General features: G+C 44.0%; 1 protein-coding gene across 1 annotated transcript; it reads right to left on the bottom strand.

Annotated features, from left to right (window-relative positions):
• Positions 1 to 3,446: 3,446 nt before the first annotated feature.
• Positions 3,447 to 13,651, bottom strand: LOC139422357 (NLR family CARD domain-containing protein 3-like). Its single transcript, XM_071173561.1, has 6 exons — positions 13,375 to 13,651; positions 11,207 to 13,058; positions 10,044 to 10,217; positions 7,942 to 8,115; positions 7,527 to 7,564; positions 3,447 to 4,338 (listed from the first exon to the last, which is right to left on the bottom strand). Exons 1-6 carry the CDS (start codon positions 13,649 to 13,651, stop codon positions 3,797 to 3,799), a joined length of 3,057 nt encoding a protein of 1,018 aa, XP_071029662.1. The 3' UTR covers positions 3,447 to 3,796.
• Between the last annotated feature and the right edge of the window lie 284 nt (positions 13,652 to 13,935).

Here is a 13,935-nt window from a genome sequence, read left to right on the forward strand (position 1 = left end):
AGGTGTAGCAGTGGTAAGGTGTTGGGACTCTGCTGATAGCCAGGTGTACCAGTGGTAAGGTGTTGGGACTCTGCTGATAGCCGGGTGTACCAGTGGTAAGGTGTTGGGACTCTGCTGATAGCCGGGTGTACCAGTGGTAAGGTGTTGGGACTCTGCTGATAGCCAGGTGTAGCAGTGGTAAGGTGTTGGGACTCTGCTGATAGCCGGGTGTACCAGTGGTAAGGTGTTGGGACTCTGCTGATAGCCAGGTGTAGCAGTGGTAAGGTGTTGGGACTCTGCTGATAGCCGGGTGTACCAGTGGTAAGGTGTTGGGACTCTGCTGATAGCCAGGTGTAGCAGTGGTAAGGTGTTGGGACTCTGCTGATAGACAGGTGTAGCAGTGGTAAGGTGTTGGGACTCTGCTGATAGCCAGGTGTAGCAGTGGTAAGGTGTTGGGACTCTGCTGATAGCCGGGTGTACCAGTGGTAAGGTGTTGGGACTCTGCTGATAGCCAGGTGTAGCAGTGGTAAGGTGTTGGGACTCTGCTGATAGCCAGGTGTAGCAGTGGTAAGGTGTTGGGACTCTGCTGATAGCCAGGTGTACCAGTGGTAAGGTGTTGGGACTCTGCTGATAGCCGGGTGTAGCAGTGGTAAGGTGTCGGGACTCTGCTGATAGCCAGGTGTACCAGTGGTAAGGTGTTGGGACTCCGCTGATAGCCGGGTGTAGCAGTGGTAAGGTGTTGGGACTCCGCTGATAGCCGGGTGTAGCAGTGGTAAGGTGTTGGGACTGCTGATAGCCGGGTGTAGCAGTGGTAAGGTGTTGGGACTGCTGATGGAACTCTGCTGTTGGGACAGTTTTATGTTGGGCCCTAACAGTTTGTGGGCACCGTTTGTCACCATTATAGTGCAACTAATGTATTGTTTAGTGTTGTGTTGTGCAGTGGCTCTGCTGACATGCATCCCAATGTGTTTGTTGTCGAGTTTATCCCACCAAGATTGACATGCTAAAATCCCCACTGGTGTCAGTTAATCATCTCAGGGACCGGCCAGCAACATCCCACTGACTGGCGCAGGTCCACGGAACAGAGGTTGAGAAACACCATACGAAATCTCTTGCAACGCTCTTATGGTAGAAAAGTTGTGTGTCACACTGTGTTACCATGGACACAGAACAACAATGTCAGCTGTTCTTCACTTAGCCACCGTGCTTCTACATCTGCATTGCTTGCTGTTTTGGGGGTTTTAAGCTGGGTTTCTGTGTAAGCACTATGTGACATCAGCCACTGTGCTTCTACATCTGCATTGCTTGCTGTTTGGGGGTTTCAGGCTGGGTTTCTGTGTAAGCACTATGTGACATCAGCTGATGTCAGAAGGGCTTTATAAATACATTTGTTTGATTGAAATACATGTGATAATACAGACAATCACAGATGGGCAGCAGGCCTATTTCTGTTACATGTATTTCAATCACAGGTGGGCATCAGGCCTATTTCTGTTACATGTATTTCAATCATGTGTTTCAATTACTGCTGAGTATTTAGAGTCGTGTGTATTACAATGGGCTGAACCACACGCCAATGTATTTAGTAACAAGATACTTCGGAGAGCTGTAATTTGTATTCTCAAAATGCTTTTGGTACCATTTTTGATAGCCGTTCACCATTTTGTGTCCCCCTTTCTCCCTGCATTGGTATCAGAAGTCTGATGGCACCATAGTGTGATAAGAGCCTCTGCTAAATGGACTAAGTTGAATTGTATATGTTAAAAAATTAATCGCAAAGCATGCTGAGTATTATTCTAATGAATGCCCCGAAGTAGGACCAATAACAACACCCATTGTGCTTTGCAGTTCATTATGGTATGTTCATTCTCACAACATTTACGTTTTGGTCGTTTATCAGACACTCTTATCCAGAGTGACTTCAGTGCATTAAACTAAAGGCAGATAAACAACAACATCCTGTATCACAGTCATAGCAAGTCAACTGTTTCTGTTACCATTACTGAGAAGGTTGTTGCTGTTGGGGCTGATTACTGGCTAATGCATGTCTACATTTTAAAATACAAAATACAGGTACTTTAATTAAATACACAGCAAAATACAAGTATTTTAATTAAATACACAGCTAAATACACAGCAAAATACATGTATTGTGTAGTTTATTTGGATACATTGATGTTTGCATTGTTTGGTAGTTCTATTTTGTAATGTACCCATCCTTGCTGACAATACAATTACTATTATTGATTTTTTTTAAACCTTTTTTTTTTTTAACTAACTTTAATTTACTAACAATATGATCCCAGGAGGCAGGGCCTGTTAGAACAGGAGGCAGGGCCTGTTAGAACAGGAGGCAGGGCCTGTTAGAACAGGAGGCAGGGCCTGTTAGAACAGGAGGCAGGGCCTGTTAGAACAGGAGGCAGGGCCTGTTAGAACAGGAGGCAGGGCCTGTTAGAACAGGAGGCAGGGCCTGTTAGAACCGTGTTTCTCAACTCTTTCTATACCAGGGACCGGACAGAGCTATGATTTATTCTCCTTTAAAACTACGACTGTAGAAAAGACTCAGTAGAGAGGTGAAAACACATAGACCAAATAATATGTCTAACATTCGTTAATAAAAACGCTTTTGGTAGAAACAGTAGACTGAATGCAGATGTATGGGTTTGGTAGGGGGTTCTTCTGACCAATATTAAGACATTGACTGTATAATAATGACATTATGTTTAACGATGCACTAAAAAGGTCGTCCCGTGATGCGACCCACCTGGACCCTTGCCAGAGATACAACCCAGAAGTGGGTCCCCACAGTTAGGAACCACCAGCATCATGGGGGACATAACGGTAGTCCAGACTCTGTTATATCACACCAGCATCATGGAGGAACATAACGGTAGTCCAGACTCTGTTATATCACACCAGCATCATGGGGGAACATAACGGTAGTCCAGACTCTGTTATATCACACCAGCATCATGGGGGACATAACGGTAGTCCAGACTCTGTTATATCACACCAGCATCATGGGGGAACATAACGGTAGTCCAGACTCTGTTATATCACACCAGCATCATGGAGAAACATAACGGTAGTCCAGACTCTGTTTTATCACACCAGCATCATGGGGGAACATAACGGTAGTCCAGACTCTGTTATATCACACCAGCATCATGGGGGAACATAACGGTAGTCCAGACTCTGTTATATCACACCAGCATCATGGGGGAACATAACGGTAGTCCAGACTCTGTTATATCACACCAGCATCATGGGGGACATAACGGTAGTCCAGACTCTGTTATATCACACCAGCATCATGGGGGACATAACGGTAGTCCAGACTCTGTTATATCACACCAGCATCATGGGGGACATAACGGTAGTCCAGACTCTGTTTTATCACACCAGCATCATGGGGGAACATAACGGTAGTCCAGACTCTGTTTTATCACACCAGCATCATGGGGGAACATAACGGTAGTCCAGACTCTGCTGTTGTGAAATGATGTCTGAGGGAATAAACTGTTTTGTTGTTGTTTGAAGTGACCTCTTTGTTGCTGTAATGTCGTTAACAAACATGGCCGTTTCACCGTTCCAGACTTTAACTGTCATTCTTCTTTTATGTGAAAGAACAACAACATTTAACAGTTTTTTAAAACAACCAGTTTTATTTGTCTTTATCTGGCCGAATGTGTACCGGGAAAGGTCCATTCAGTGTTATTGACTTCAAACAGAATCAGCATTGCAATGTCAACCATTTGACTAAATAAACATTATTTACAAACAACGATCAATAACAACAAGATCCGTCGTTTACCACCTAAATGTTTTTGACCTCACATAGGGACAACGAGGAGTTTATTTCAACCCAAAACCCTGGATAGAGAGGCTCAGTGAATGTGGAGCGGAATGTGTGTAGGTGAGTGAGTGTGTCAGAGGAGGACAGAGTGTAGAAGGACAGAGTGCCGGCCGGCCAGTCCAGATACACTCCTACTCTGTTGGACGAGGAGGAGGCAGGTAAGTCAGTTCTCTCCTTATTGTGCCTGGCAGTGTAACCGTAATCAGAGCAGCTCAGACTCCAGGACTTGTCATTGCATCCAAGCTTACTGTCATCGGCGTTTCCTGTTCTGCCGATTCCTCTGTACGTCATTCCTATGTCATCCCCTCCCCCACTCATCTCTGCCTCCCAGTAACAGCGCCCAGTCAGACCCTCTCTACACAGCACCTGTGGCCAGAACTCAAATCTCCCTGGGCGATCAGGATACGGCTGCTCCTCTTTCCCCCGTGTCACCTTCCTGTTCCCCTCCGACAGAGAGAGGTGTCTGCATGCTGTGTTCGGGTCCAGTGTGAGATCACAGGCATCTGATAGGGGAATATCAATATTAGAAATCATCATCATCAGAATGTTAATCATCAAGGCCTTTTATTGACATTGACCTCATCCCGTCAGTTGAGGATGCCTGGTCTTTCTTTAAAAGTAACTTCCTCACCATTTTAGATAAGCATGCTCCGTTCAAAAAATGCAGAACTAAGAACAGATATAGCCCCTGGTTCACTCCAGACCTGACTGCCCTCGACCAGCACAAAAACATCCTGTGGCGGACTGCGCTAACATCGAATAGTCCCCGCGATATGCAACTGTTCAGGGAAGTCAGGAACCAATACACACAGTCAGTCAGGAAAGCTAAAGCCAACTTCTTCAGGCAGAAGTTTGCATCCTGTAGCTCCAACTCCAAAAAGTTCTGGGACACTGTGAAGTCCATGGAGAACAAGAGCACCTCCTCCCAGCTGCCCACTGCACTGAGACTAGGTAACATGGTCACCACCAATAAATCCATGATTATCGAAAACTTCAACAAGCATTTCTCAACGGCTGGCCATGCCTTCCGCCTGGCTACTCCAACCTCGGACAACAGACCCCCCCCCCCCCCCCACGGCTACTCTCCCAAGCCTCTCCAGGTTCTCCTTTACCCAAATCCAGATAGCAGATGTCCTGAAAGAGCTGCAAAACCTGGACCCGTACAAATCAGCTGGGCTGGACAATCTGGACCCTCTATTCCTGAAACTATCCGCCGCCATTGTCGCAACCCCTATTACCAGCCTGTTCAACCTCTCTTTCATATCGTCTGAGATCCCCAAGGATTGGAAAGCTGCCGCAGTCATCCCCCTCTTCAAAGGGGGCGACACCCTGGACCCAAACTGTTACAGACCTATATCCATCCTGCCCTGCCTATCTAAGGTCTTCGAAAGCCAAGTCAACAAACAGGTCACTGACCATCTTGAATCCCACCGTACCTTCTCCGCTGTGCAATCTGGTTTCCGAGCCGGTCACGGGTGTACCTCAGCCACGCTCAAGGTACTAAACGATATCATAACCGCCATCGATAAAAGACAGTACTGTGCAGCCGTCTTCATAGACCTTGCCAAGGCTTTCGACTCTGTCAATCACCGTATTCTTATCGGCAGACTCAGTAGCCTCGGTTTTTCGGATGACTGCCTTGCCTGGTTCACCAATTACTTTGCAGACAGAGTTCAGTGTGTCAAATCGGAGGGCATGCTGTCCGGTCCTCTGGCAGTCTCTATGGGGGTGCCACAGGGTTCAATTCTCGGGCCGACTCTTTTCTCTGTATATATCAATGATGTTTCTCATGCTGCGGGCGATTCCCTGATCCACCTCTACGCAGACGACACCATTCTATATACTTCCGGCCCGTCCTTGGACACTGTGCTATCTAACCTCCAAACGAGCTTCAATGCCATACAGCACTCCTTCCGTGGCCTCCAACTGCTCTTAAACGCTAGTAAAACCAAATGCATGCTTTTCAACCGTTCGCTGCCTGCACCCGCACGCCTGACCAGCATCACCACCCTGGATGGTTCCGACCTTGAATATGTGGACATCTATAAGTACCTAGGTGTCTGGCTAGACTCTAAACTCTCCTTCCAGACCCATATCAAACATCTCCAATCGAAAATCAAATCAAGAGTCGGCTTTCTATTCCGCAACAAAGCCTCCTTCACTCACGCCGCCAAACTTACCCTAGTAAAACTGACTATCCTACCGATCCTCGACTTCGGCGACGTCATCTACAAAATTGCTTCCAACACTCTACTCAGCAAACTGGATGCAGTTTATCACAGTGCCATCCGTTTTGTCACTAAAGCACCTTATACCACCCACCACTGCGACTTGTATGCTCTAGTCGGCTGGCCCTCGCTACATATTCGTCGCCAGACCCACTGGCTCCAGGTCATCTACAAGTCCATGCTAGGTAAAGCTCCGCCTTATCTCAGTTCACTGGTTACGATGGCAACACCCATCCGTAGCACGCGCTCCAGCAGGTGTATCTCACTGATCATCCCTAAAGCCAACACCTCATTTGGCCGCCTTTCGTTCCAGTTCTCTGCTGCCTGTGACTGGAACGAATTGCAAAAATCGCTGAAGTTGGAGACTTTTATCTCCCTCACCAACTTCAAACATCTGCTATCTGAGCAGCTAACCGATCGCTGCAGCTGTACATAGTCTATTGGTAAATAGCCCACCCATTTTCACCTACCTCATCCCCATACTGTTTTTATTTATTTATTTTTATTTTTCTGCTCTTTTGCACACCAATATCTCTACCTGTACATAACCATCTGATCATTTATCACTCCAGTGTTAATCTGCATAATTGTAATTATTTGCCTACCTTCTCATGCCTTTTGCACACAATGTATATATAGACTCCCCTTTTTTCTACTGTGTTATTGACTTGTTAATTGTTTACTCCATGTGTAACTCTGTGTTGTCTGTTCACACTGCTATGCCTTATCTTGGCCAGGTCGCAGTTGCAAATGAGAACTTGTTCTCAACTAGCCTACCTGGTTAAATAAAGGTGAAATAAAAAAATAAAAATTATGAGGAGCATTGACTCATTGATTAAAACGTCTAACTAACAGACGGCGCTGGATGGAATTAAATAATGAAATGATGATTAATTGTTGAGTATATCGACTATGAACTGTACTGACACAATAAAAAGTAGTTAAAAATAAGAGAGAGAGAGAGTACTTGTAAATAATGTGTTTTTTAGTATTTCATTTATCGTCTTTTTCATCTACATTTGTCTGTATTTTATATGACCATTTGTATGTAAGCCTGTACAATATATCCCTCTGGGCAAAAACTGGTTGAATCAACATTGTTTCCATGTCATTTCAACAACAAACAAGTACATGTGAGGACGTTGAATCAACGTTGAATCAACGTTGAAAACTGACTGGATTTGGGAACTTTTAACCTAAATCCACTGACAGGGTGACAATTCTTCGTTGATTTCACGTGGAATTCAGGTTAGTCGATAACTTAACCGAACGTCAATCAAAACTAGACGTTGAACTGATGTCTGTGCCCAGTGGGTCTGATTCTACTTCCTTAAGATGGCGGCTCATATTTCATCTGACCACGTAGGTCAAACAGTTGAGTAATATGACTCTGAGGTTATGCTATTTCCTGTCTCATCACCAGTAACACATTTCACATTTTCTTCACAGCAGTCAACACTTACATTTTTTCAGCAGCCAGTACTCTCCACGGTGGTCAACACTGCACAGGAAGCAGAACAGTGACTCAGTAAAAGACACACATAACCACACACTCACACAACCACACACTCACAAACCACACACTCACACACAAATATTGTTTATTGGATATTAAATACAGGGGCTAAACTTTGGTTTTAGAAGTGGGGGTGACATATATATATATATATTTCCAGTTGGATAAACACTCCAAACAGCCTACCTGATCACATGGAGGCGTCCACATGGTCCTAAAGCACACCGTTGCCTCGTTTTGTATAAAACTGGGGGGCGGGGGTGGTGGATGTGGTGCCCCTGATTAAATAGTTATAACTAACCCAGGAAACCTGAACCAAAATTGTCCAATTGACACAAACTTCACAAACACTCTCTACATACTTGAGTTTCTCCAGTCTCCAGTGTGGATCCTCCAGTCCAGCAGAGAGCTGCTTCACTCCTGAGTCTCCTGGGATATTGTAGCTCAGGTCCAGCTCTCTCAGGTAGGAGGGGTTGGACCTCAGAGCTGAGGCCAGAGAAGCACAGCCTTTCTTTGTGATCAGACAGCGTGACAACCTGCAGAGTTTATCACATATTTACACCCTCTAGTGGTGAAAAGGGAACCTATTTACACCCTCTAGTGGTGAAAAGGTAACATATTTACACCCTCTAGTGGTGAAAAGGGAACATATTTACACCCTCTAGTGGTGAAAAGGTTACATATTTACACCCTCTAGTGGTGAAAAGGGAACATATTTACACCCTCTAGTGGTGAAAAGGGAACATATTTACACCCTCTAGTGCTGAAAAGGGAACATATTTACACCCTCTAGTGGTGAAAAGGGAACATATTTACACCCTCTAGTGGTGAAAAGGGAACATATTTACACCCTCTAGTGGTGAAAAGGGAACATATTTACACCCTCTAGTGGTGAAAAGGGAACATATTTACACCCTCTAGTGGTGAAAAGGGAACATAGTTACACCCTCTAGTGGTGAAAAGGGAACATATTTACACCCTCTAGTGGTGAAAAGGGAACACATTTACACCCTCTAGTGGTGAAAAGGGAACATATTTACATCCTCTAGTGGTGAAAAGGGGACATATTTACACCCTCTAGTGGTGAAAAGGGGACATATTTACACCCTCTAGTGGTGAAAAGGTAACATATTTACACCCTCTAGTGGTGAAAAGGGAACACATTTACACTAGTGGTGAAAAGGTTACATATTTACACCCTCTAGTGGTGAAAAGGGAACACATTTACACCCTCTAGTGGTGAAAAGGGGACATATTTACACCCTCTAGTGGTGAAAAGGGAACATATTTACACCCTCTAGTGGTGAAAAGGGAACACATTTACACCCTCTAGTGGTGAAAAGGGGACATATTTACACCCTCTAGTGGTGAAAAGGTTACATATTTACATCCTCTAGTGGTGAAAAGGGAACATATTTACACCCTCTAGTGGTGAAAAGGGGACATATTTACACCCTCTAGTGGTGAAAAGGTAACATATTTACACCCTCTAGTGGTGAAAAGGGAACACATTTACACTAGTGGTGAAAAGGTTACCTATTTACACCCTCTAGTGGTGAAAAGGGAACACATTTACACCCTCTAGTGGTGAAAAGGGGACATATTTACACCCTCTAGTGGTGAAAAGGTAACATATTTACACCCTCTAGTGGTGAAAAGGGAACATATTTACACCCTCTAGTGGTGAAAAGGGAACATATTTACACCCTCTAGTGGTGAAAAGGGAACATATTTACACCCTCTAGTGGTGAAAATGGAACCTATTTACACCCTCTAGTGGTGAAAAGGGAACATATTTACACCCTCTAGTGGTGAAAAGGGAACCTATTTACACCCTCTAGTGGTGAAAAGGTTACATATTTACACCCTCTAGTGGTGAAAAGGGAACATATTTACACCCTCTAGTGGTGAAAAGGGAACCTATTTACACCCTCTAGTGGTGAAAAGGGAACATATTTACACCCTCTAGTGGTGAAAAGGGAACACATTTACACCCTCTAGTGGTGAAAAGGGAACACATTTACACCCTCTAGTGGTGAAAAGGGAACATATTTACACCCTCTAGTGGTGAAAAGGGAACACATTTACACCCTCTAGTGGTGAAAAGGGGAAATGGCAGGTGTGTGTCTTCCTCAAACTCAACAGACATTCGCATTAAAAAAATTACCAGATTAAAATAATATTACAATCACATAATTATATAACTAAAAACATTTGACTTCAGGAAGTAAAGCATCTTGAAAATAAATAATATCAATAGATTGTGTAAGTCTTCCTCTTCCAAACATGAATCTGCAGTTCGGTAACTATGACATTTAAAATTCAGCTGATTACTCTGATATTATTTATTTAACTAGGCAAGTCAGTTAAGAACAAATTCTTATTTACAATGACAGCCTACTAATTGTTCTCTGTAAATACCTATAGAACTATCCCCTTTAGTGAACTAATACAGACTACTGACCTCAGTGTCTCCAGTTTACAGTGGGGATTCTCCAGTCCAGCAGAGAGCAGCTTCACTCCTGAATCCTGCAGGTTGTTGTCACTCAGGTCCAGCTCTCTCAGGTTTGAGGAGGTTGAGTTGAAAGCTGAGGCCAAGGCTTCACAGCATTTCTCAGTGAGGTTACACCCATTAAGCCTTTGAAAAGTAAAGCACAATGGAAATTAATTTAGACAACTGTGTGTACTGTGTACAGTACATGTAGCAGAATATTTGAGAATCAATCATTAATAAGTAATATGCTAGTGTATATTCTAACTGACACACCTACTCATTCAAGGGTTTCTCTTTATTTTTTAAAATGTTCTACGTTGTAGAATATTAGTGAAGACATCAAAACTATGAAATGACACATGTGGAAATCTGTCTTTTGGTCTGATGAGTTCAATTTTGAGATTTTTTTCCAACTGACGTGTCTTTGTGAGACGCAGAGTAGGTGAACGGATGATCTCCGCATGTGTGATTCCGACTGTGAAGCATGGAGGAGGAGGTGTGATGGTATTTTGCTGGTGACGCTGTCTGTGATTTATTTAGGATTCAAGGCACACTTAACCAGCATGGCTACCACAGCCTTCTGCAGCGAAACGGCATCCCATCTGGTTTGCACATAGCGGGACTATCATTTGTTTCTCAACAGGACAATGAACCAAAACACACCTCCAGGCTGTGTAAGGCCTATTTGACCAAGGAGAGTGATGAAGTTGCCCATCAGATGACCTGGCCTCCACAATCACCCGACCTCAACTCAATTGAGATGGTTTGGGATGAGATGGACCGCGGAGTGAAGGAAAGCAGCCAAACAGTGCTCAGCATATGTGGGAACTCCTTCAAGACAGTTGGAAAAGCATTCCTTATGAAGCTGGTTGAGAGAATGCCAAGAGTGTGCAAAGCTGTCATCAAGGCAAAGGGTGGCTACTTTGAAAAATATAAAATATATTTTGATTTGTTTAACACTTTTTTGGTTACTACATGATCCCATGTGTGTTATTTCATAGTTTTTATGTCTTTACTATTATTCTACAATGTAGAAAAAAATGTTTTTAAAAATAAAGAAAAACCCTTTAATGAGTAGGTGTGTCCAAACTATTGACCCGTACTGTATATATACTTTTTTAACGTGTATTTACAGAACAGTTCTGGAGGCTTTGACCACTGGCAGCAGCCTCAGAAGACCTTCCTCTGATCTGGAGTATTTCTTCAGGTCAAACACATCCAGCTCCTCTTCTGAAGTCAGCAACACAAAGACCAGAGCTGACCACTGTGCAGGTGACAGGTTGGTTTTGGACAGATTTCCTGAATGCAGGTATCTTTGGATCTCCTCCACTAGAGAATGGTCATTCAGTTCATTCAGGCAGTGGAACAGATTGATGCACCTCTCTGAAGATGGAGTGTTCCTGATCTTCTTCTTGATGTACTTGACTGTTTCCTCATGGCCCCGTGAGCTGCTTCTGGTGCTTCTCGTCTGTGTCAGTAGGCCGTGTAAGTGAGTCTGATTGGACTCCAGTGAGAGGCCCAGAAGGAAACGGAGGAACAGGTCCAGGTGTCCATTCTCACTCTGTAAGGCTTTATCCACTGCAGTCGTGTGGAAGGTGATGGCAGGATTCAACTTCACTAGACATTTTCTGATGAAGGATTGGTCTTCGGTCATCGGGTTGACATTGCTGTTGTTGAAGGAGAGGAAAACATATAACGCAGCCAGAAACTCCTGAACGCTCAGATGCACAAAGCAGTACACCTTGTCCTGGAACGGCCCATAGTCCTGTCTAAAGAGCTGCGTACACACTCCTGAGTTCACTGAGGCTTCAGTGACATCAATGCCATACTTTTTCAGGTCTGCCTCATAGAAAATGAGGTTGCCATTTTCCAGCTGGTTAAAAGCAAGTTTCCCCAGTGCCATGAAGCTCTCTTTATCCCTGCGTGGATCTCGCTCACCTTTCTTGTGATATTTATCATTCATCTGTTTGGTCTGAAATATCAGTAACCCAATAAATAATTGAGTCAGAGTCTTGGGCATCTCTTCATTCTTATCTGAACTCAACACATGCTCCAGAACTGCAGCTAAGATCCAACAGAAGACCGGAATGTGGCACATGATGTGGAGGCTCCTTGATGTCTTTATGTGTGAGATAATTCTGTTGGCCAGGTCCACATCACTGAATGTCTTCCTGAAATACTCCTCCTTCTGTGGGTCATTGAACCCTCGTACCTCTGTCACCTGGTCAACACACTCAGGAGGGATGTGATTGGTTGCTGCAGGTCTGGAGGTTATCCAGAGGAGAGCAGAGGGAAGCAGATTCCCATTGATGAGATTTGTCAGCAGCACGTCCACTGAGGTTGGCTCTGTGACATCGCACCAGCTCTTACCGGTCTCGTAGTCGAGGGTCAGTCGGCACTCATCCAGACCATCAAGGACAAATATAACTTTGTACTTGCTTTCATTGCGGTTTCCTGGTTTTTGCAATTTTGTTAAAATGTGATTCAAAAAGTCCCTCTCAATCACTCTAGTCTCTAAGACACATTGATGTAGAAGTTCTACAAATCTGTACTTTTCCCCCCTCACCAAATTCAGCTCCCGAAAAGGGAGTGAAATTACGAATTGGACATCCAGATTGGCTTTCCCTTCAGCCCAATCCAGAATGAACTTCTGCACAGAAACTGTTTTTCCAATGCCAGCGACTCCCTTTGTCAGCACAGTTCTGATAGGTTTGTCTTGTCCAGAGGATTGTTTGAAGATGTCATTGCAGAGGATTTTAGCCTCTGGTCTTGCTGGATTCTTGGACGTGATCTCGATCTGTCTCACCTCATGTTCCTGATTGACCTCTCCACTTCCACCCTCTGTGATGTAGAGCTCTGTGTAGATCTCATTGAGAAGTTGTTTATGGCCCTGCTTTGGTACCCCGTTGAAAACATGCTGAAACTTCTGTTTTACTTCCAGTTTATATTCATGTTGGAACTTCTCACCATCTTCCTCTGAAGGACCTGACGATGGACAATGGTTATAGAATAGTTAGCAAGCATGCGTTGTTCTCTAGACGCTCAACAGTACACAATAAACAAATATATACACATTTTTTATTTTACAATATATCTGGTTATTGGAGAAAAAAAAATCTAAGCACATGAAATTAATGCACATTTAAAAGAAAAATTATCATTTTACCAGTTTGTCAATCACAAACATACAAATACTGTATAACTTATTTAAGAAAATATATATAATTTACATTTCAACAATACAATAGAATATATATATATATTTGCTCAAAACCTTATAGACACAAGAATTCTGAATTACCTAATGGACAGTCTCTGTTTAGCTTCTCAGCGAGATCGTTACGGCTAATCTTCTTCAGGATGTCCAGTGTGATCTGCACAGCCACATTCCCCCTGTAGTTCTGCACCATCTGATCCACTATGTCCAGTCGGCCAGATGTCTCCATCCGGCCCTTTGGAATGTGAAGGAAGCCATCCAGCTGGTTTTCTGTAGTTAGATGCCACTTAAATCTCTTCAGCTCGTCAGAGCCGAGATCATCCAGAACGGCCAGGAGACGCTCTTTCACAGATATGGCCATTGTAGGTCAGTGGAGCCTGTTAAACAGCAGAGGGGGCCATTATAGGTCAGTGGAGACTGTTAAACAACAGATGGGGCCATTATAGAGACTGTTAAACAGCAGATGGGGCCATTATAGGTCAGTGGAGACTGTTAAACAACAGATGGGGTCATTGTAGGTCAGTGGAGACTGTTAAACAGCAGATGGGGCCATTATAGAGACTGTTAAACAGCAGATGGGGCCATTATAGGTCAGTGGAGACTGTTAAACAACAGATGGGGTCATTGTAGGTCAGTGGAGACTGT

The sequence above is a fragment of the Oncorhynchus clarkii genome, chromosome 12, assembly GCF_045791955.1.
Source record: "Oncorhynchus clarkii lewisi isolate Uvic-CL-2024 chromosome 12, UVic_Ocla_1.0, whole genome shotgun sequence".
Classification (NCBI taxonomy): Eukaryota; Metazoa; Chordata; class Actinopteri; order Salmoniformes; family Salmonidae; genus Oncorhynchus; species Oncorhynchus clarkii.

Coding starts and splice junctions, on each gene's coding strand:
- LOC139422357 (XM_071173561.1), bottom strand. CDS start 13,651: ATGGCCATATCTGTGAAAGAGCGTCTCCTGGCCGTTCTGGATGATCTC. Junction 13,059..13,374: donor AAACAGAGACTGTCCATTAG/GTAATTCAGAAT, acceptor GTCCATCGTCAG/GTCCTTCAGAGGAAGATGGT. Junction 10,218..11,206: donor AAAGCCTCCAGAACTGTTCT/GTAAATACACGT, acceptor TACTTTTCAAAG/GCTTAATGGGTGTAACCTCA.